The sequence below is a fragment of the Saccopteryx bilineata genome, chromosome 5 (assembly GCF_036850765.1).
Source record: "Saccopteryx bilineata isolate mSacBil1 chromosome 5, mSacBil1_pri_phased_curated, whole genome shotgun sequence".
NCBI classification, from domain to species: domain Eukaryota; kingdom Metazoa; phylum Chordata; class Mammalia; order Chiroptera; family Emballonuridae; genus Saccopteryx; species Saccopteryx bilineata.
Genome location: NC_089494.1, coordinates 174,752,076 through 174,776,827, shown reverse-complemented (window position 1 = coordinate 174,776,827; position 24,752 = coordinate 174,752,076). Strand labels below are relative to the sequence as shown.

General features: G+C 38.8%; 1 protein-coding gene across 2 annotated transcripts in view; it reads left to right on the top strand.

The window, feature by feature from the left end:
• Positions 1-24,541, top strand: part of GSTCD (glutathione S-transferase C-terminal domain containing) — a 141,748-nt gene extending 117,207 nt beyond the window's left edge. For both annotated transcript variants that reach the window (XM_066279678.1, XM_066279679.1), the window contains 4 exons: positions 12,087-12,220; positions 14,128-14,158; positions 18,337-18,406; positions 21,570-24,541. In XM_066279678.1, coding sequence (XP_066135775.1) covers positions 12,087-12,220; positions 14,128-14,158; positions 18,337-18,406; positions 21,570-21,706 — 372 coding nt within the window. In that variant the 3' untranslated portion in view covers positions 21,707-24,541. The remainder of the gene's footprint in view (positions 1-12,086; positions 12,221-14,127; positions 14,159-18,336; positions 18,407-21,569) is intronic.
• Positions 24,542-24,752: the final 211 nt, after the last annotated feature.

Genomic DNA, 24,752 nt, shown 5'->3' with positions numbered 1-24,752 from the left:
CCATAACAGAAAGTCAATAGATAATATCTAATATTTACAAATCAAGAGTTAGCAATGTGCATTTACAATATAGAAAAACAGATGGATTTCAGGAAATAAAACTAATGAGTTGAAGGACATTACCTTTGTTTGCCATATTTTCTTTAGGGATAGAAGAGTGTGTTCAGAGTAAGAGACTCTTCGTATTTATATGCCTTTTGCGTTATTTGAATTTTAAAGCCCATTTCCTATAATATAATTACATGAAACTTTTTAAAGAGGGGGAACATGAGAGCACAGTTGGGACGAAGCCTGCTTTTGTCTAAAATCTCTGGTTAAGAATCCTTCTTTAAGAATCAAAGGCTCAGAGCATGAATTCAATCATCTCATTTATGGGGAAATTGAGGGTACGGGAGGGGAAGAGGAACATAGCTAGTTAATGTGAGAGCTGGCACTAGCATTCAGTGAGTGACTTCCTGTTCACTTCCCACATATATTTAATAAATAAATAAATAAATAAATAGGAGAAAATGGGAGCATAAAGAGCTAGAATAAAGCTTGGAGCCAGACAGATTGAGTTCAAATCTTGGCTTTGTCACTTATGACCTTGGACAAGCCACTTAGCCATTTTGTAAAATGAGGAATAATTCCACCTATATGCATGCTCTGGGCTAGGAAAAGGGTAATAAATGTTAAATGAATCTCAAAAAAAAAAAATTAAAGTCATCACAATCAATAGTTCAAATACTATAGAGCTGTTTACCTGAAACCTGTGTTTCTTATAAACCTATGTCACCCCATTAAATTTAATTTCTAAATAAAAAATGTTTAAGTTCAGATAAAGTTTTAGTGTACATATATACATACACTCTCGTGTGTGCAAGCACACATGCAAATACAACAAATCATTAGTAAGAAAATGAGTAACATTATCTGATTATACTCATGTAATCTTTAAGTTATTTGCACATAAAGAGTTGTTAAAATTGTCTCTTAAAAAATTAGTCATAGGCCTTGGCTGGTTGGCTTAGTGGTAGAGCATCAGCCCGGAGTGTGAAAGTCCCAGGTTTTATTCCTGGTCAGGGCACACAGGAGAAGCGACCATCTGCTTCCCCACCCCTCCCTCTTCTCTTTCTCTCTCTCTCCTCTCTCTCTCTTTCTCTCTTTCTAACATCCCCTCCCAGAGCCATGGCTCAAATGGTTTGAGCAGGTTGGCCCCAGGCTCTGAGGATGGCTGCATGACCTTGCCTCAGGTGCTGAAATAGCTTGGTAGCCAAGCAACAGAACAGAGGCCCCAGATGGACAGAGTGTCGCCAGAGTCAGGGCACATGCAGGAGTCTGTCTCTGCCTCCCTGCCTCCCTAACTCTAACTAAATAAATAAATAAATAAATAAATAAAAATTTAAAAAGCAGGATAAAGGGCTAAAAGTCCTTTAAAATGATAAAAGATAGTCATAAATCCACCTAACACAAGTTTAGTTTTTTGGGTGTATTTCAAAATGTGCTGTATATTAATATTAATAATTAGCATATACTCTTCATCAACATATATTCCCTTAGAGTATGTTTAATAATATATATTCTCTTAGAAAGAATAAAAAGATGTTGTATCAGTTTCTCTAGAGTCTTGCCTTATCTAGAGGCTGCCCATTATAAGACCTTATGAGAATGAGTGATGTTTAATTTAATTTATTTAATACCACATCCAGCAGCAATATTCATCCAGTGTGCCACAGAGTTTTTAAAACATGCAATACCTAACTATTTAGTCAGGGGCATTGACCTCTTTCCCTTAGATTGTCAAAAAAAATGACAATAGCCATCTGGTATGAATGAATCCAACTTATACCTATTTTTTTTTGTCAGATTGGCAAAAATATATTTTTGTGTGTGCCACAGAATTATAGTAATTAGTTTATGTGTGCATTGACATGAAAAAGATTGACTATTGCTGACATATAGCAAAGATGTAGACTGAAGTTTTTTGGCTGTTCAGTTTTATTTTGCTAACTTACATGATAGGATAAGTACTGTATTTAGAACTTTTATTATATAGAGATTAATTGAAGTAAGAAAATATAAGGGAAAAGCCCTTCCTTAATTTATGGTTTATGAATTATGCAGTGTATATCTGGATAGAACTGCAATTTTTATCTTTTATTAGAATTTGGTGTATATACAGAGAAAGAAGTAGATATTAAGAAACTTGTTATTTGAGACCACAATTCAATTCTGAATCCTTTGGGTCAGTCACTAAAATACTGGTTTGCTATGATGTCGACTAAACATCGATCAAATGTGTTCCCCTAGCACACTGGTCCCCAACCTTTTTTGGGCCACGGACCGGTTTAATGTCAGAAAATATTTTCACGGACCGCCTTTAGGGTGGGACGGATAAATGTATCATGTGACCGAGACAAGCATCAAGAGTGAGTCTTAGACAGATGTAACAGAGGGAATCTGGTCATTTTTTAAAAATAAAACATCGTTCAGACTTAAATATAAATAAAACGGAAATAATGTAAGTTATTTATTCTTTCTCTGAGGATCGGTACCAAATGGCCCACGGACTGGTACCGGTCCGTGGCCCAGGGGTTGGGGACCACTGCCCTAGCACATTAGCCCTTCATAGATACTCATAGCTGATGTTTTGATGTTTTTTTCAACATTTGTCAAATTTATCTGCTGTGCATTATATTAATAAATCTATCTATACTGTATGTATTACATATATTACAAACTCTCTGGGTGAGATGCTTGAAATGTAATTAGAAATTAGATTTCATATGAGTTACTATGGATAAGAATGTTTTAAGAAAAAAAATGATGTATTTATCTTTGTCATTTTCTTCCTTTGTCATTTCCTTTATGTGTGACCAGCACATATTTCATTTCTTTTTTTCTTCAGTCAATAGTGATCCTAAAACTGATATCCAGAAATCTTTCATTAAAAACTGATGGTCTGTAAGGTTCCTCTCAGCTCCGAAGGTGCTGGTCAGAAGGCACGGCAAGCATGATGTAATGGAAAGAGTGTGAGCTTTGGAGTTAGACTTGGATTCAGAGACCATCTGCAATGCTTGCTGCTAGGGGACTTTGAATATGTTATTGCAAATGGAGATAGTAAGAGTACTTAAAGTATTAAATTAAGGGGGAAAAATAAATGATGAAATCACAAAAAATCTATGTTAAAATTTTGACAACTAACAGATTTTAAATATATGCTCGTTCCTTGCGGTGCGGTAATTTCAGAAGATAGTTGGAGCAGTGAGATGACTAACATGAGAAGTAGTGTATTTGTAAAGGGCAGTTATCAAGGATGGAGGCCCCAAACTGCCTGAGTTAGGACCTTAATTTGTTGTATAAGCTAGATTAAGTTACTTAACCTCTTTGGGCCTCAGTTTCCTCATCTTAAAATACCTATTTTGCATGCCCATGTTTGTAGCAGAACTATTTACAATAGTCAAGAGGTGGGAACAGCACAAATGTCCATGGACAGATGAATGCATAAATAACATGTAGTATGCATATGTAGAGACAATGGAATATTATCCTTTAAGAAGAAAGAAATCCTTTCACATGCTAAAACATGGATGAAACTTGCAGGTGTTATGCTAAGTGAAATAAGCCAGTCACAGAAAGGCAAATACTGTATGAGTCCACTTATATGAGGTATCTAAGGTAGTCATACACATAGAAACAGAAGACAGAATGGTGTGTATTGTTTTACTTTTTTCTGTATCCCCTATGAGTCATGCACATTAGACACATAAAATAACTTCATGAGTTGTTTAAACTTATACAGTTCCCACATTGAGTTAATTAATGTATTAATATACTGTAGTAGTTTGAATTCAGTTGTTACTGTTTAAGAGCATAGAAAAAGAACCATATTTTTGGCTCTTCTATTCCCAGCCACTGCATAATGCTGATACGTAGGAATTGCCCAGTGATTGTTGAATGAATGAATGAATGAATGAATGGTGCAGTTTCTAGAACTATGAGTAGTAATTATAGACTTTTAGTGATTAAGAAGAAAGAATAACAAATTCCTCAACAAAGTCACTCAACTTCATATTCCAGGTGTTTTATGATTTTTACAGCATATTTCTTTTACTAAGAATGAAAATAAACCTGGCCAGAGAGCTTGATTGGTTAGAGCATCATCCTGAAGTGCTGAGGTTGCTGATTTGATCCCCTCCCCGATCAGGTCACATACAGGAACAAATCGATGTTCCTGTCTCACTGTTGCTACCACTCTCGCTAAAATAAAAATAATTTTTTAAATAATTAATTAATTAAGCCCTGGTCAGTTGGCTCAGTGGTAGAGTGTTGGCCTGGCATGTGGAAGTCCTGGGTTTGATTCCCGGCTAGGGCACATAGGAGAAGGTCCCATCTGCTTCTCCACCCCTCCCCCTCTCCTTTCTGTCTCTCTCTTCCCCTCCCGCAGCCAAAGCTCTAGGGGAGCAAAGTTGGCCCGGGCACTGAGAATAGCTCCATGGCCTCCGCCTCAGGGGCTAGAATGGCTCCAATTGTAGCAGAGCAACACCCCAGATGGGCAGAGCATCGCCCCCTGGTGGGCTTGCTGGGTGGATCCCAGTCGGGCACATGCGGGAGTCTGTCTCTCTGCCTCCCAGCTTCTCACTTCAGAAAAATTAAAAAAAGAATTAATATAAGATACAAAAATTGAAATAGCTAATATGAACCTCAAGGCTTAAAATCTATAGGTTTTCATCTGCATTAATTTCTATTTCTGTTGTAACAAATTACCACAGACTTAGCATCTTAAAATAACACATTTAGTATCTCCTAGTTCTTTTTTTTTTAATTATTATTAAATGAGAGGCAGGAAAGCAGAGAGATAGATTTCCACATATGCCCCAACTGGAATCCACCCAGCAAACCCCCTACCCGGCGATGCTCTGCCCATCTGAAGCCACTGCTCCACTGCTCAGCAACCAAGCTATTTTAGCACCTGAGGCAGTCATGGAGCCATCATCAGTGCCCAAGGCCAACTTGCTCAAACCTATTGAGCCATGGCTGCAGGAAGAGAAGAGAGAAAGAGAGAGAGAGAGAGAGACAAAGAGAGAGAGAAGGGGAGAGGGAATGATGGAGAAGCAGATGGTTGCATCTCATGTGTTCCCTGACTGGAATCGAACCCAGGACTTTTATACACTGGGCCAATGCTCTACCACTGACCCTACCAACCAGGGCCTATCTCCCAGTTCTGTAGGTCAAAAATCCAAGTAGGCTTAATTAGTCTCTCTGCTCCATGTGTTAATAGGTCAGAGTCAGGCATTGGCTTGGTTTGACTTTTTTCTGGAGGAAGAATCTACTTCCAAGATCATCAGGTTGTTGGTAGAATTCAGTTCCAAGCTGATGTGGGACTAAGGTTCCAGTTATCTCACTGGCTCAGCGGGGATTGTTGTCAGCTTCCAGAGAGCTTCCCACAGTCCCTGGCTCATGGCCTCCCCACTGTGAAAGCCAGCAGTGTTGGGTCAAGACCTTCCCAGGCTTCATATCTCTTTGACTTTTTCTTCTGTCTCATCTCTCCTGCTTCTCATCTGAGAAAGTTCTCTATTTTAAGGCCTCATGTGATTAGATTGAGTCTACCCATGTAATCCAGAATAATCTTGTTATGTTAAGGTACTTAATCTTAATGGCATCTGCAGAAAAAATATTTTTGCCGTATTGACAGGTTCTAGGTATTAGGATGTAGACATGTTTGAATGATCATTCTATCACAGCATTACTGTCTCTTTTTTCTCCCTTGCAGTGTCTTTACATAACCATTCCATTTCTCCTTTAGAATTTTCCATAGTGTAGATTTTGCTGATCACATCCTCCTGGAATTGTTCACATATTACCTTGTTCCCCATATTGTCTAGGAATTGTCGAGCTAGCTCTTGATTAACGTGGCAATACTCAGATGAGGCTCACTCTTGGGTAAGGCTGCGTCACAGGAGGAGGTGTGTTCTGTCTGCAGGCACACACACCTGGCTGTCTCCTGTGTGACATTACCAGCATTCATGCTCTTTGCCCCAGCTTTTATTTCAGTAAGAATTATGAAATGATGATATTCTTCTAATTTTATCATTCTGCCTTCATTTACTTTACTTTTTTAAAAAATTGAATTTGCCTGACCAGGCAGTGGCGCAGTGGATATAGCATCGGACTGGGATGCAGAGGACCCAGGTTCGAGACCCCGAGGTCGCCAGCTTGAGCGCAGGCTCATCTGGTTTGAGTAAAAGCCTACCAGCTTGAACCCAAAGTCACTGGGTCCAACAAGGGGCTCCTCGGTCTGCTGAAGGCCCGTGGTCAAGGCACATATGAGAAAGCAATCAATGAACAACTAAGGTGTTGAAACGCGCAATGAAAAACTAATGATTGATGCTTCTCATCTCTCTCTGTTCCTGTCTGTCTGTCCCTGTCTATCCCTCTCTCTGATTCACTCTGTCTCTGTAAAAAAATAAATAAAATTAAAAAAAATTGAATTTATTGGTTAATAAAATTAACCAATAATAAGTTTCAGGTATACAATTCTATAATAGGCACATCATCTGTACACTGTCCTGTGTGTTCACCACCTCAAGTCTCCTTCCATCACCACTGATCTCCCCTTTATCTTCTTCTACCTCCTTTTACCTCCCTTTCTTTTTGATAATCACCATACTGTTGTCTGTGTCTATGATTTTTTTTAAGACTTTATTTATTCATTTTAGAGGAGAGAGAGAGAGAGAGAGAGACAGAGAGAGAGAGAGAGAGAAGGGGGGGTGGAGCAGGAAGCATCAACTCCCATATGTGCCTTGTCGAGGCAAGCCCAGGGTTTCAAACCAGCAAACTCAGCATTCCAAGTTGACACTTTATTCACTGCACCACAACAGGTCATGCCATGAGTTTTTATTTAATTTTTTCATGATCCTTATTTGGTTACATAGGAAATGTCAGATAAAACTGGTTTCTTATATTTTCCAGTTCTCAAAGTGAGTTGTTCTTCTACCAAAAGTAATCAGTTTTTTTAGTATGATTATTGACTCATCAATTAAATATTTGAAATACTTCAATCTATTGCAATTATTGTTGTCATAGATGCTCAAATATTTCCACCTTTGTTCAGTGCAAACCTCTTAGAATTGGCCCATAGTCTTTTTGATAAGGCTTCCATAGCATTGACAGCACCCATGCTTCAGCTTAACAAACTGTTCCAGCTCATCTGGTCTGTTTCCTGCCTCATCAGCTGTTTCTCTACTGAGCTCTAAATTCTTTTAAAGGAAAAATAACATTTAGATTATCACAATCTAGGTACTAGGAATGGTGGTTGCTACTGGTCTGGTCTTCGTTTCTAGGCTTCTCAGTGGTCTGAGCTAGGCAGTGTGTGTGTGTGTGTGTGTGTGTGTGTGTGTGTGTGTGTGTATGTGTGTGTGTGTGTGTGTGTGTGTGTGTGTGTGTGTGTATGTGTTAACAAAATCATCATGGGTTTATACTGATGCTTCCAATTTTAATTCAGGATAATGTGGGGTTTTAATTTAGCCTCATTTATTTATCCTATCTATAGCTTTTCTTTCTCTTATACTAAAAAAAATCTGCTTCCTTATGACATCAGCATATTTCTTGTTTGATCTCACAATATACCCATTAGAGTTCTAATAAAGCACTATAATGATAATTTTTTTTTTTTTTTTTTTTTTTTTTTTACAGAGACAGAGAGAGTCAGAGAGAGGGATAGACAAGGACAGACAGACAGGAACGGAGAGATGAGAAGCATCAATCATTAGTTTTTCGTTGCAACCTTAGTTGTTCATTGATTGCTTTCTCATATGCGCCTTGACTGTGGGCCTTCAGCAGACCAAGTAACCCCTTGCTGGAGCCAGCGACCTTGGGTCCAAGCTGGTGAGCTTTTGCTCAAACCAGATGAGCCCATGCTCAAGCTGGCAACCTCGGGGTCTCAAACCTGGGTCCTCGGCATCCCAGTCCGACCCTCTATCCACTGGTCAGGCATGACAGAATGTTTTAACATTGTTTTTCATTTAATAATATCTCCCACAGCCACATGCAGATAGATAGTCTTCATTTCTTCTTAGAGATGTGAAGTACTTCATTGTGTTTACTCATCATTCCTCTATCTTTGGGAAATGGCTTCTTTTCAATAGCATTTTGCTATTTCAAATGTTGCCTCAATGAATAAATATATTTTTTTATCTTTTTGCCAATGTATCCCTTGAATGAATTTTTAGAGGCCAGATAACAAATTACACATGTAATTTTGCTAAATTCCTCCTCCATAGAGTTGTGACATCTTTTTTCCCCACAGAGTGGCATCAATTTTTAGAGTTTTTGTTATTTTAATAAGAAATAAATAGTATGGATATCTTAATGTAGTTTAAATACTTATGTCTCTTATTTTGAGCAGTATTAGATGATTTCGATTCAAGGCCTATTTGTGTATTTTTGTTTGTGAGCTGTCCAGATCTCTTGCCCATCAGGGCTTTTTCATTTTCAGAAGCTTGTTATACATTAGAGATATTCACCCTTTGTTTATACTATGTGTTCCAAATCTTTTTCTCACTTTGCATTTGGCTTTTTGCATATGATTTTTTATTGGGATTTATTTATTTATTTATTGCATTTAAAAAAAAAGATTTTTTAAAGTTTTACTTTCTCAGATTTATTAACCTTTCCCCCTTAATGCATGTGGATTTTCATATATAGTTAGAAAAGTATTTCCCAGTTTCCTAAATTATGGAGGAATTCATTCATGTCTTTTTTTTTTTTTAACTTCTAATCCATGTGAAATTTATTATGTGTGGTGAGAGGTAAGGATCTAGTTTTATTTTTCATATAGCTATAAGGGGTTAACCAGTATCACTTCTTTAAAAAGTCCATCTTTTTTGGCCTGACCAAGCATTGGTGCAGTGAATAGAGCATTAGCCTGGAATGCTGAGGACCCATGTTCCAAACCCTGAGATCATCAGCTTAAGCATGGGCTCATCTGGTTTGAGCGCAGGCTCACCAGCTTGAGCGCGGGATTGCTGGTTTAAGCGAGGGATCATATACATGACCCCAAAGTCACTGGCTTGAAGCTTAAGGTCACTGGCTTGAGCCCAAGGTTGCTGACTTGATCAAGGGTTCCACTGGTTTGGCTGGAGCCCCCAGTCAAGGCATGTATGAGAAAGCATTCAATGAACAGCTAAGGAGCCGCAACAAAGATGGATGCTTCTCATCTCCCTTCATGTCTGTCTGTCTCAAAAAATACTAATAAAAATATATTAATTAATTAAAAGTCCATCTTTTTCCTAGTGGTGGGAAGTGCCACCTTTGTTCATGCTGAATTTCCATATCCACATGTTTTTGCTAATCAATATCTTTTCATTATTTGCCTATTATTTCTGACCTGCATCTGATGACAATGGAAATTAGGAGCATGTGATGCAATAGAACCTTTTAGACCTAAAATCATGCTTAGATTTATTTGTTTTGTTTAAATGAGGGAAATAAACTCACTGTTTTGCATGTAGCAATGGAAATATGAACATAAGTAAACAGATATGTATAAAAGTAAAGTGTCTAAACTTTTCTTTAAGAGCGTTTTGTGGGGAAGCAGCCTGGTGTAATTAGTGCTCGGGATCAAGATCCTGCCCCTGAGAAGCTGCTTTGTTGTGGGCACTCTCTTAATTTCCTGGAGTCTTAGTTTCCTCACTTCTAGAACGGAGATAATGAAATCTTTCAGGGCTGCTGCGAGCTGGAAAGATGTGTGTGCGTGTGGTCGCTCAGCGTAGTGCCCGCGCAGCAGGGGCGCTCAACGTGCTGGTTCTCTCTCCCTCCAGGAAAAAAGCGTCTAGAATTTTTACTACAAGATTTGTCTCCAGCTACTCATGAATAAGAACTAGTCTTATTTTTGCTCTGCAAAGCTAATTAAAGAAAAGGGGCAAATGAGAAATCAGGGTCCTGAGTCTCCCAGTTAACCTGGACAGCAGCCTCCCTGGGCTCTATTTTCAGAGTGAAACAGAAAGTGCGTCTGACAAGGACCTGAGGGATCCATGGTCTCCATGTAGTTGATGTGAGCCGAGGAGGAGAGAATTCAGGAAAGCGTTTGAGAGCAGAGATCTTGCTTTGCTCTTCCCAATACAGCATTGTTTTTGGTTTTCCAGTTCGAAAGGGGAATCTGGATAATAATATTTCACATTCATAAATTTCCAGAAAATCTTCTCTTCACCCTAAACACCCTGCCTATCCGAAATTGAGAGACTTGTCCCTATAATGTATACACTTAGTTTCTGTTCAAGTAAAATGAAAATGTGAGCATTTTTTGATAAAATGTTTATTTTTCAAGATTCTCATATTTCATTTTTTCATTTAGTCCTATTTTGCTTTAGCATCATAATTTTTAAAAGGTCCACTTTACTTTGTAATGCAATATAAGTATATTTAGGGGATTTGTTTTGAAAACATTTTTAAATCATTTTTAGAATTATTTTTCCTTTTGTGAATTACTGAAGCCTTAATAATGACTTCAATTTGTTATTTTATTTTCTTTTAAAATAAACCAATTGAAAGGAGTTTATGCAATTCATCATTCAATGTTAAGAATTGTTATGATATGAATATGAAAAGCTGCTATATAAATATGATTCAATAAGTCTTCAAACAGTACTAATTATACTTATGCAGCATTTAAAAACGTGTTTTCAAATACAGTTTTATTTTATTTTTATATCAGCATTAGGATATTTCATGTTAACCATAGTTGATAGTTGAGACTAAGGCCCATAGAAACTAAATCTTTTTTTTTTTATTCATATGTATTTTTTTTAATGAGGCGACATCAATAAATCAGGATACATATATTCAAAGATAACAAGTCCAGGTTATCTTGTCTTTCAATTATGTTGCATACCCATCACCCAAAGTCAGATTGTCCTCTATCACCTTCTATCTAGTTTTCTTTGTGCCCCTCCCCCTCCCCTTTTCCCTGTCCCTTTCCCCCCTCCCCCCCCAACCACCACACTCTTATCAATGTCTCTTAGTTTCACTTTTATGTCCCACCTATGTATGGAATAATGCAGTTCCTGTTTTTTTCTGATTTACTTATTTCACTTCGTATAATGTTATCAAGATCCCACCATTTTGCTGTAAATGATCCGATGTCATCATTTCTTATGGCTGAGTAGTATTCCATAGTGTATATGTGCCACATCTTCTTTATCCAGTCATCTATTGACGGGCTTTTTGGTTGTTTCCATGTCCTGGCCACTGTGAACAATGCTGCAATGAACATGGGGCTGCATGTGTCTTTATGTATCAATGTTTCTGAGTTTTTGGGGTATATACCCAGTAGAGGGATTGCTGGGTCATAAGGTAGTTCTATTTTCAGTTTTTTGAGGAACCACCATACTTTCTTCCATAATGGTTGTACTACTTTACATTCCCACCAACAGTGTATGAGGGTTCCTTTTTCTCCACAGCCTCTCCAACATTTGTTATTACCTGTCTTGTTGATAATAGCTAATCGAACAGGTGTGAGGTGGTATCTCTTTGCAGTTTTGATTTGCATTTCTCTAATAACTAAAGAAGATGAGCATCTTTTCATATATCTGTTGGCCATTTGTATTTCTTCCTGGGAGAAGTGTTTGTTCATGTCCTCTTCCCATTTTTTTATTGGATTGTTTGTTTGTTTGTTGTTGAGAAGAAACTAAATCTTAAGTAGCCCAGGATCACATAGCTAGCTAGAGTTCTAGACTAGAAGAAATTCTGATTTCAATCTAGTGTTCTCTCTACAATGCTACACTTGAACTAGATTCATAAAAGCAAAAGCACTAAGGTAGACATGCATATTATATTTTCCATATTTAACTTCACATAAGATTTTCCACTAAATAAATCTTTTGCTTCATTTTCAATATTCCATTTGTAATCTTTCAAACTTGCTTAATTTTCTTAATTAATATGAATAACTAGTTCTTTGGTGTGTCCAAATGAGAACTATTGTGGGATAAGATTCTGGCAACTTGAAACCTCTTGAGGATCGTCCTCACAAAAAGTATCTTTTAAAAAGGCACAAATTAGCGCTCTTAAGAGAGAACTTGGTGCTCAGGTCTGGTTTGGTTTTGCAGGTGGCGCTGCACGCTTGTGGAGTGGCGACAGACATGGTGATAGAGCACTGCGTCAAAGCACGGGCCGCCTTCGTCACGTGCCCTTGCTGTTATGGTTTCATTCAGAATACCTCCAAGTTCAATTTTCCAAAAAGGTAAAAGTTAGTGTTCTACCTAAGACACCAATAGGAGAATTAAACCAATGTACAGAACTCTTTTGATAGAAAGTTGCAGTAGATTTCAGTTTTGAGCTCATTTCCTCTTTCCACAATGGCAAGTACTGTTTCTAAGTTATATAAGGAAGAGAGGATCTCCTCTGTGTCTGCCCTTGATTTTTCTCCTGAATCCAGCTTGTGCTGAAATGTAGAAGCAAGTCTGTCTAGGAGTCTGACTACTAGAAGTCTAACAGCTTCAGCACTTCTCTGTGTACTTTTGAATGTAAATTATTGCCTCTGCAGGTGTACTGGTTAAGTGCTCGGGACCTGGAAGCACTTCTTCTGGGTGCAAGTATTGGTTCCTTATTTTTTTACATGTTGTTCCACCTCAAGCAATTCACTTAAACTCTTTTTGCCTACATTTTCTTATCTTCAAAATGGGGGTTATAGTAGTAAATTACCTCTAGGTTCTTGTGGGAATTGAATGAAATATATGTAAAGCACTTAGAAGCGCTGTGGAGTTATGGTAAATAATCAATAAATGTAAGCTGTTGCTAGCAGTAGTATTTTTAAAATACTGCCCATGGATGGTGGTGATTAGTCTTCAAGTTCAATAGACATTTTTAGAGTCCTTCTTTTCCCACATAAAAAGAAGGGGGAGACATTTTAATTCTCATCACTTTAACCCAGCCTATTGGAGGGCCACTCTCCTAGAGTTTATGACATTTTCCTTTCTGATCCATAGTTACTGAGAATCATGCTAATCAATTTAACTACAGAATAGATTAAATATGTTAGTTTTGGAAACTCTATTCTAAAATGTATCAAAAAAGGTTCTTGATCCTTTGCATCATCATTTTTAAGAAACCTTATAATTTATTTTTCATTAGTATTTATACTTAAAAACTTCTAGATAAGTAATTTAAAGTTGAAAGTACAAATAATAGCCTTCTTTTTCTTTGTCTTTCATTGTTTTGTTCTTTACTACAATTTGCAACTAGTTGAGAGGAAAAGCCAAAGGAAGTACAGACAAGACAAAAATAAAATATAACTTGAGACTTTTCAAAAGTTGAAATTTCATTTTATTTAAAATCTATTTAGATAAAATGCATATTTTATAACCCACCAAGAATTTAAGTCTACCACTAGAAAGATTCTTAAGAATGCTAATTTGAGTTGTTCAGCCTGCAGTTTCACTTAACTGATTTCAACGTCTCAATTTAATATCTGCCAACTTTATCACATCTCTGTAGATTTTCTGACAGTTGCCCCCTTTGTCATTGGGGAACTCTCCAGCGTCACTGTCCCCCTGCCCCAATCACCCCAGGGCCAGGTACCAGACAACGAGGGACAGCCCCTGTGCCCAGAGACTGGCTGCTCACATCACTCACACCAGCCAGTCGCCACTTGTGCAACCTGCCTTGCCATTTCTTCCCAGGGAATCTGCAACAAAGCTTCATTCCCTCTGCCTCCAGGCCCTGCTGCTTCCCCACGTGGCCCTGCCTGGCATGACATGTCCCTCCTCTTGGTAACTGTGAGGAGCAAACTGTCTTGTTAATGGCAGCCCTCTCCTGAACTGTGGGAGCCTTCATGCCTGAATAACAATAAAATCTACATTTTAAACAGATGGACTCCGTGTGCACTTATGCATGAAAGAGAAAAAATGTGCTTCTCTAAGAGTATAAACCATTTTTGAAAGAACATTTTTTTAATTAATAGCATACTTATGGTGTGCTTTTCTTTTTATAAAGACATCTCAAACTTACAGTTTTTAGTTCAGGATAGCATTACATACCTTCAGATAACATACATACTTTTGTTTATAATTTAGTTCCTTCGAGACTATTTCTTCTCTTAATATATGATATTTAAAATGATGACTTATTCCTTTTTCTTTTCTATTTCAGTGAACAATTTAAGAAAACTTTATCATACAAGGTAACCTTTAAAGATCTGGATGTATTCCTAATATACTTTTTACCTCTCTTTTATATTTTTTACTCTTAAATTTATAACAGAGTATATAATCTATAGTTATATCATATTTTAATTACTCATAAACAGCTAATGTGGACTTTGTTTTTGAAATCAAGATTAACCTTTAGGTAGCTGACAAGATTTTGTACAGGGTCTGAACATTGACCCGACTTGAATGCCAACTAGCAGCCCACCGCAGTCTCCTGGAGACTCCTGTCTCTCACTGTCACTCACAGGGACGGGAGTAGCCAGACTACCATTTTTTGCAGAAAGAGCCAGGTGTGACACCTACAGACACAGTGAGCCGTGTTACAGGAGAGGAAACCCTAATGTTTTAAGATTTCATTTAAGTAAGCATGCCCGCCCTTAAGTATAGTGCCCCAAAGGGAGACACTCCAGTTTCCAAGGCTGTTTCCTGTGCAAACATCTTTGAAAGGATAATTGGTAAACAGGCAGATTTTTCAGTAAAAGGTGAGACAGTAAATATTTTAGGTTTTGCCAGCCATTTAAAAATCTCCCACCTAGTCTGCATTGTCCTTGTCTTTGTTGTAGGTTTATAACCCTTTAAAAATGTTAAAAAAAAAAAAAAAAAAAGACAAGACAAGAAAGAAAGAAATCAACTTTCGAGCTACATAAAATTGGGACACAGTGGGGGCTTCCTGAGGACCACCTTTGCCACCCCTGACCTGGAACAGAGGCAGTGCCGCTGCTCACAGACACAAAAGTCCACAAGCGACCCACAGAGAATCCAGAGAATCATGTCCCAGCACGAGTCAGCACATGGCACAGTCTTGAATTGCCACCCTGAGCACAGTAGTCTCCTGCTTTCTGAACATCACTATTCACTAATTCAATCACTGATAACATGACATAATGCAGTCTAAGAAATGATCATATTTGAGAGAAATACATAAATAGTCCTATTAAAAGTTGATAAATTAGTTTGGAGTTTTAGTTTGGTTCATTCCATTTTTTGCACAGACTCTCTAAAAATACATACTATCACTTTATATACCACCTGCCTTCTAGGAATCTTACCTTCTCCTTCAGCAGTGAAAGAGTGAGGTACAGTGCCCTAAAAACGTTCATTCTACCACCTCGGCAAGTGTATCTCCTTCCCCTTGACAGTTTTAAAGCCCAGCTCCACAGCTCTCTCCTCCCCGTAACTGTCGCCTCTCCCCAACCGTGTCCGACAGCCTGTGGAAAAGAGAAGAACTTTGGTGTTCATGCTTTTATTCAGAAGCAGAACTTTTCTCACCTTTACCTACTGGATTTACATTTTCATCCCCTAGAGAACTACAGGCCGTCCCTGGGTTACGAATGAGCTAGGCTCTGTAGGTCTGTTCTCAAGTTGAATTTGTATGTAAGTTAGAGCAGGTACATTTACCTATTAAATGCAACTTAGATGTTTGTCTTAACATAGTATTTATTTTGACCTTTCTATGCATATAAATATTTAAACATTTTCAAACCTACAGAACTTATCTTGTTCATATCCCAGGGACTTCCTGTATAAGGTTTTGGGGGAAACGTTAGGATCCCAGGAACTTTAATTTCATAAGATTCAAAACACCTCACCTTTCTCTCTCAAGGCCCTGCTAATAAAATAGAAAAAGCATTGAAAAATAAATAAAACTAGACCCTTGTTTTTAACCCCTCCTTGAGTGATGCTAGGTAAGTCAGATTGTGAGAAAGTGTATGGAAAAAGCCTAAGGAGTGAGTTTGCTTGCCATAGTCTCACTGCCTAGAGAAGAAAGAAACATTTCTAGAGTCAAAACAGACGAGGCACCGGGCTCTTCCAGAGTGCTGAAAACTCTCTGGTACCAGTTCATTTTTCTTTCCTTTTTCTCCCACACCCCCTAAAGCTGCTTGGTCACCAGCCTTCCTGAGGGTCTCAGATGTAAATGCTCTATAGAGAAGTCTGGAGTACTGTGGCAAGATGATATCTCAGTATTTCTTAACCATGATGGGTGGGCTGCCAGACAGAACAAGGACTTATATACAAATATCCTGAGAGACACTTTGGAAATATTTTTCTCCACAGCATACCTTTACTGAATACCTACTGTGTGCCTCCCACTTTCAGAATGAACTTCTATAGGGGAGAAAACATACACAAATAATTCCAAAAATTTTGTATGTTTGGGACTTATCAGGAAAGAAACAAACCTTATCTGAGGCTATGATTGCCTTAATATTACCTGTATTTAAAGTGAATTTTAGCTTTCAAAATCCATGAGGACAAAGGGTATGCTTTTTCTTGCCTCTTCTTATAATTCCAAGTTCTTTTTTTGCCCCTTATTGATATCACTAAATTTGATAGTGAGCATTAAAGTGTTTCTTTAAATACATTAAAGATGCATAAAAATATGAAAAAGTTAACCTTTCAAAAAAAACAGCATTGCACAAACATTTCAATTACGTTCTTTATAAACAAAGGCTGGCCCTGGCCGGTTGGCTCAGCGGTAGAGCGTCAGACCCGGGTTCGATTCCCGGCCAGGGCACATAGGAGAAGCGCCCATTTGCTTCTCCACCCCCCCTCCTTCCTCTCTATCTCTCTCTTCCCCTCCCGCAGCCAAGGCTCCATTGGAGCAAAGATGGCCCGGGCGCTGGGGATGGCTCCTTGGCCTCTGCCCCAGGCGCTAGAATGGCTCTGTTCCCGGTCGAGCGACGCCCTGGAGGGGCAGAACATCGCCCCCTGGTGGGCAGAGCGTCGCCCCTGGTGGGCGTGCCAGGTGGATCCCGGTCAGGCGCATGCAGGAGTCTGTCTGACTGTCTCTCCCCATTTCCAGCTTCAGAAAAATACAAAAAAGAAAAAAAAAACAAAGGCTGCAAATTGAATGTACAGAAAAACAAGGAGAACCTGACCAGCCAGTGGCGCAGTGGATGGTACTTCGGGCTGGGACACTGAGGACCCAGGTTCGAAACTCCAGGGTTGCCAGCTTGAGTGTGGTATCATAGACATGACCCCGTGGTTGCTGGCTTAAAGCCCAAGGTCATCTGCTTGAGCCCAACTTCACTGGCTTGAGCAGGGGGTCACTCGCTCTGCTGTGGCCCCCCACTCAGAGCATTTATGAGAAAGCAATCAGCAACTAGGGTTGCACAACGAAGAATTGATACCTCTCATCTTTCTCCCTGTCTGTCCCTGTCCCTATCTGTCCCTCTCTCGGACTTTCTCTCTCTCTCTCTCTCTCTCTCTCTCTCTCTCTGTCAAAAGAAACAACAAAAATCAAGGGAAAAAAAACAAGAAAAAAAAACAACAAGGAGACAGATGATGAAACTGGGTTCAACCCGTTGGCTAAGCTGACAGGTGAGATCACTTACAGACTTAGCAACTGCAGCTGTCCTGAGTGAGCAGTTGTCAGAGCACTGCAGTCATCTTGGCTGCAGCAAATCACTCACCTTTGCCTCCTGGCAGACTTCAGAGGGCCGTGCAGACTCATCAGCTCTCATCCCTTTAATGCCTTGTTCTTTTTTTATTAACGCAATCTTTCCTAAAGTCATTAAGCAAAAGCAATAATCTTGCATTCCCTCAGGTCTATGTTAGGGTTCCTCTTAAGGCAGAAAGAGATACACCACGTTCGCCCTTGGGAGTGAAGAGAGCGAGTGAGCCAGCCTCCTCTCCCCTAAGAGGAATGAGTGGGTGAAGGGAAGAGTCTAGAAAAGCGAAGTTTAGCCAGCACTCTTGGGTATTCAGAGAACTGCAAGACAACGAATCTTCTACACTTCCTTTTCCTCTGGTAGTAGGAAGAAAAGCCACCTAAAATGCCTTCTTCGAGCTGTGTTTGTGAGATTCAAAGTTTATTAAAGCAAAAATGTAAATAAATTTTAGGTCTTTTAGTTTAACACATTATAATCACAAATTGTAACTATATATCTGCTCAAATTAACTATTAAATGGCCCTGAGGATCTTTTGTGTATCGGTTCCTAAGAATTACAGCTGAAGACTATTTACATGGAGGGAAAAGTTACTGAGCACCGTTTTCTGAAAATTTGCATATTTCAAAGTACTATTTGTGCAGCACTCTATTCAATTAAACAATGAAGAACTCCAGAAAAATGAGATAGTTTTTAAATTTTTTGTAATTTTGAAGCAAAAGATAAAAATAAATCCACATTCTATTCCTTTTTCTTCTAGGAACACATGATTCTGTGCAGATTTGCAGATCAGACAGCTGTCCAGCTTCCACCCCAACGGAGGCTGATAGGTATGTGTTTTCACAGCAGCTGTTGAGTAGATTATGTACAAGATGCCTAGGAATGCATGAACCAGCTCTGTATGGGAAAAACTGGTTCATCTATAAAGAAGAAACTAAAGTTTATTTTTCCCAGAAAGCTTAATCTATATTGAAAAGGGTTTTGTAAGCATAATGGCACTTTATCCCATTTCTGTTAACAATACTTTTAAATTATACACATTTTCAATGTTTGTACATTGAGTAGAATTATTATATTAGCTCTTTCTTACTGTTATGAACAAACTGAAGGATCTATCAAAAGCCACATAAGACACTAATAAAGATGGAAAAATCAGCTATGTGTGCCAAAATTGATGCATTAAAAATGTATAAACAAGGGCTCTTGGCTGGGTGGCTCAGTGGATAAAATGCCAACCTGATGTGCCAGAGGTCACGGGTTCGATAGCCAGTCAGGGCACGTAGGAGAAGCAATCAGTGAGTGAACAACTAAGTGAAGCAACAAGTTGATGCCTCTCCATCCCCCCAAATCAATAGGGAAAATGTCTTAAATGTATAAACAAGGATGATTATGTTTTCTTTCTCAGAAAAAGTGTATTTGTATATTATTAATTATAGACCAATATATTTGACATTTGTAATGTTGAACATTTAAGCGCTGAGCTGAATGCCCTCCACCCATCATCTCAGTAAGTTCTTCTGAAAATGCTTATGGTGCATATACATATATATTTATATTGATAGATAAGAGACCTGGGACAAAAGCTTGCCCAGGATCCTTCGCTTGGTAGATGATGGAGCCACGCTGTAACCCAAATTATTTGATTCTAGACATGAAGCTCTTACTCACTCTTGTAATGCCCACCAGTGGCGTGGTCACTAGAAGACTACGTTCCAGAATGAGGGGTTAAAATGATTGAGTGGAGTCAAACTAGTTTTAAAACCTGTGTAGGAAAGCCCCATGTTGGATACCATCCTGGTCTGGAAAACAGATTGCTGTTTCTTTGGCTGAGCACCAGATGTAGTCATTAATTTTCATTCAGAGACCAAGTTATATGAGAACTAGTTAACTTTAAACTCTAAAATCAAAGTCAGCCTAGCCAGAGAATCAGAATTGGAGAGGCATTGAGACCTGAAGCTGAAGGAACAAAGGCCTTCCTTCTCTTCCTTACATTCTAGGATACATGGAAAAAGCTTGCTCATTCCTGCCTGCAACCCCTCTCTCCTTCTCTTTCCTTCTCCCTCCTTTTATTCCCATTCGCAGCCCTTTGAGTGAGTTGAATGTGCATTTGAATGGACAGTCAAATATATATATTGAGAAATAATTTACATACATATCAAGGTATATTTGATATAACTTGACTAGATTCAAAGAAGACACAGTTGGTGCAGTGGATGGCAGTGTACATGGTCGATGTTTCAGGCATTAAACCAGAGGGAGTGGCTGGAAGGGAAGTTGTTAGCAAGAAGCACTTCGCATGATCACTGGCATGAAGGTAGGGAAAGTCAGGTTCAAAGTCAGACTCCAGCAATTTCTACATCTATACTTTGCATAGATCATACTTTTGTTCTGTGAACACTGTAGGAAGCTTCCCAGACTCCCATAGGCAGACTCTCAACAACTGGATTTCAGTTGTCAAGATACTGCTTTTACATGTGAAAACATGAGATTCCTCTATGTAATGGCAAAGGAAAAATAAACTGGACTGGGATCAAAGCCAAGGCTCAGTGAGCTGTGGTGTAAACCCAGGGTGGGTACTGAAGGAATGTAGAGCATCCCATCTGACAGAGGATGTTTCATTTTCAATTGAAAAGTTGATGGGGGTGGGGGACATTTACAGATGTCTTAAAGGAATGATATTTTAAAGGGGAAAAAAGTATTAGCTCTACAACTGTGGATGAAGAAGGGGTGATTTAGCCTAAATGGAATTCTAAACATCTCTTTTTATGTCACTGTAACATAGTTCATCTTTTTGGTCATAAGCCTTTTAAGGAAAATATATAAAATATTTTAAATTTGAATCTTGTTGCCTGTTCTTACTCACTGATTTTGCCTTCCGCTGTTTTTCTGTGAGGGGTTTTCTGTCTTCCTCGAGCTTTTCTAGCTCAGTTTCTGCCTTCACTTCTCAAGCTGTGTTAGTTTAGCAGCTTCTGTTGTCATTTAAATCAATTATTTACAAATAATGCTTAGGTATTATTATAATTATTGGAGAAAAATGAAGTGAATGAAGTTCTAGGGAGGTAGTGATCATTTTCCAAGAAGATGAAGAAGTTTATGTATTCAATTTAAAGACATTAAAAGTGTAAAAGCCATAGCCTTGATATATTCAACCCCAAATCATTTCTTCTCCTGAGCTAATTTTGAAATAGAAATTTGCATTTGCCAAACGAACTCAAATCCACTGCTTTGCTCGCCAGCTAGGTTTCCTTTTGTTTTCCAAAGATCACAAAGAAAATTGAACGCCACTAATTCATACGAGTACAGGAGCTCTGAAAATTATGATGATATTACACTCAACACTATGCATCCACCTGAAATAATCAGTACACAATTGAGAATTTCACAAATATTTTCTACTTCTCACTCCTATATAGCCCAGAAACTCCAGGTGCAAAGTGCATCATTCAGATGTCCTTTTGTTTGTGTGTCATTTTAGATAGTCTTAAAGACAGATACTTTTTTCACAATATTACAGATAATGTGTTTCATAGAGCATGAAGAGAAAAGGTCTTTACATGGAATTTTAACCAAAATGGAAATATAATCTGTAGTTTTTATCTGAGATTTATTTATTATTTTAGAAGGTTAACATTCTTTAAATTATTAGCAGAAATAAAACTTTGAAATGTTATATATTTGAAGTTCTTTCCTCTCCGTACTAATCAAAAAGGCTGGGGGCCAGCAGCATTCTCCATATACCTATAGATTTTGTCACTGTCGACAGAGGCAGATTAAGGTTGGTTTAGGCCCCAGGCACCGAAGAAAATATTGGGCCCCTTACACTAGAAAAAGGGGTAAAGTTGGGGTTTTGTGGGCCCTTCAGAAGTCGGAGCCCAGGGCTCACGCCCGGTGCACCTGCCGTTAAATCGGCCTCTGACTACAGAGTCCCTTAAACAAATTGAAGTGGCAGCATTAGCTGAACAGTGTCTCATGATGCCATCGACTCTCTTTCAGGAAAACAGTGCATGTGCCTGGTGGATCTGGACCGAGCAAGAGCTGCAGAAGAGCACGGCTACTCTGTTCAAGTGATATCCATGGAGCCGGAGAGCTGCTCTCCCAAAAATAACATGATCGTGGGAGTCCCCATTTAGAATGAGATATTCCCATTTGATGTGCTGCCATTTGTGTTCATGACGAAACCCCAGTGGCATTCAGGAGGTTCCTGACATAACTAGGAAACAGCATTAGCCATCTTGAACCTATTGTGCTCAGGAAGGAAAGCAGCAGGAAAATCTCTGAAGAAATGCTGCAGGCAAAGGATCATGAATGCATTTACAGTGTGTGATTGAAAGCCCACTGGTTTCCTGGTCAGAGCCCCTGGCGTCTCGCTGCCAGCAGAATAGCTCTGGTCGAGGTTGCATCCCTGGAATAACATTTCCTCCTCGGCCCCCAGCTTGTCTGATCTGGCCAATGTGGTGTGCACCTCAGAACAATGTGCTTCAGCCTTTATAACCATTTAAATATTCAAGTGGAGACCAAAACTAGACTCGGTGGTGTTTGTTTGTTTCTTTATATTTCTAACAGTTGTATTTTTTTATTATTTTTTTTAATTCTAGTCAGGTAATTACAGTGTCATTAAACTTTTAAGCTGGAGTACATTGGACTTGTGTACCATTTCAAGTACTCCATTTAAATACTGCCCATAAATTACTTAATGAGATCATGTTTAGTTTATACATTTTTATATGAAGACATTATAAAACAATTCCAGTATATTTTCCATTATGGGCACATGTAATCTGGATATAAATTCTAACTAATCAGTAAATACATTGATTAAAAAATTATTGAGGATCCATTATTTTCAAGACCCTGGCCCAGGTTCTTTTCAAGATTCGAAGATGAATGGCAGAGACACAGTGCCTTGCCCATGGAAGGAAAGCAGCCAGAAGAAAAAGATTAACAAAGTAGTTAAGTTCTTTTTTTTTTTTCCTGAAGTGAGAAGCAGGGAGGCAGAGAGACAGACTCCCCGCATGTGCTGGACCGGGATCCACCTGGCATGCCCACCAGGGGGCGATGCTCTGCCCGTCTGGGCCATTGTTCCGCTGCAATCAGAGCCATTCTAGCACCTGAGGCGGAGGCCATGGAGCTGTTCTCAGCTCCTGGGCCAATTTGCTGCAATGGAGCCTTGACTGCGGGAGGGGAAGAGACAGAGAAAGGAGAGGAGGAATGGTGGAGAAGCAGATGGGGGTGTCTCCTGTGTGCCCTGACCGGAATCGAACCTGGGACATCCACACACTAGGCTGACGCTTTACCTCTGAGCCAACTGGCCAGGGCTAAGTAGTTCAGTTCTTTACACCAGTGGTCCCCAACCCCTGGGCCACAGACTGGTACCCATCCGTGGGCCATTTGGTACCGGTCCTCAGAAAAAGGATAAATAACTTACATTATTTTTGTTTTATTATATTTAAGTCTGAACGATGTTTTATTTTTTTAAAATGACCAGATTCCCTCTGTTTACATCTGTCTACGACTCACTCTTTTTTTTTTTTTTTTTTTTTTTTTTTCATTTTTTTAGAGAGGAGAGAGAGAGGGAAAGAGAAAGAGAGACAGAGAGAGAGAAGGGGGGAGGAGCTGGAAGCATCAACTCCCATATGTGCCTTGACCAGGCAAGCCCAGGGTTTCGAACCAGCGAACTCAGCATTTCCAGGTCGTCGCGTTATCCACTGCGCCACCACAGGTCAGGCTACGACTCACTCTTGACGCTTGTCTCCGTCACATGATACATTTATCCATCCCACCCTAAAGGCCGGTCCCTGAAAATATTTTCTGACATTAAACTGGTCCATGGCCCAAAAAAGGTTGGGGACCATTGCTTTACACCATATTATAACGTGTGGTCAGAGGATTTGTTTTTCAGATATCAATCATATTTGGGAGGCGGGGGGTAAACTTACTGAGTATAAATCAGAGGTGGGAAGATTACAGAATAAGCTTATTTGAGTAGTTATCTCTACCCAAATTCTTACTCCACCAGGCAAAGCTTGTAAATCTAGATGGCACGTTGTTGCTCACAGTCTGCTAATTAATTTAACATGCCCTAGCTTATTCCACCTGAGGTAAGGGTTACTGCATCGATTTTGATAGTTTCAACCCTTTATGATACATCCCATGAGGAGAAAGGACTTTAATAAATACTCTTTCATCATTGTGGATTAAATAAAGGAACAATTTATGGAGGGAAGGAGGTTTGAACTCTTGTTTTCTGGAATAAAATTTTAAAAAAATATCATCCCTGACAATATTAGTCATTTGCACCTATAAACACACAATGCTCTTTTATCTTGGGCTTTCTTTTTTTTATAATTAAGGTTTATTTTACAAAATAACAGATTTTTATGTGTTCATTTTAAAAGGTTTTTTACAATTGTATACACTCGTGCAACCACCACAAGAAATAAGATATAAAATCTTTCCATTATCCTAGAAAGTCCTCTCATGTTTCTATCAGTTCAATATCCTTCACCCCAAAGGCAACCAGTCTCTGATTTCTGTCACCCTGCATTTGTTTGACCTGTTTGTCCTTCAAATAAATCAAGTCATTTAGTGATAGTCTTTTGTGTCTGGCTTCCTTTTGCTCAACAGTATTTTTTGTTTTTTAATATTCACATTGTTATGTGTATCAATAGTTTCTTCTGATACCTACCGTATTTTTCGCTCCATAGGACTCACTTTTTTTCCCCAAAAGTGGAAGGGAAAATGCCCCTGCGTCTTATGAAGCGAATGTTCTTTTTTTTTTTTTTTTTTTTTTAGCTGCTGTGAATTCCTGGACAACTAGAAAAGTATTTGAACATTAAAGTCTCTTCTTATTTGTAAATAACAGTGCTAATGGTTGTTAATACTGCTGTTGAGTTTACATTGTTGAAATATGATTGTGGTACATTTTATTAAATATTTTAACACCATTTGGTTCAGAATATTTTTTTCTTATTTTCCTTTTTAAATCCTAGGTGCGTCTATGGTCAGGTGTGTCTTATGGAGTGAAAAATACCGTATTCCATTACATAAATATATGTGTGTGTGTGTGTGTGTGTGTGTGTGTGTGTGTGTGTTTATCCAGTCTCCTGTTGCTACTTACTTGGATTATTTCCACTTTGAGGATATTATGAATGAGACCTATGAATATTCTTGTACAAG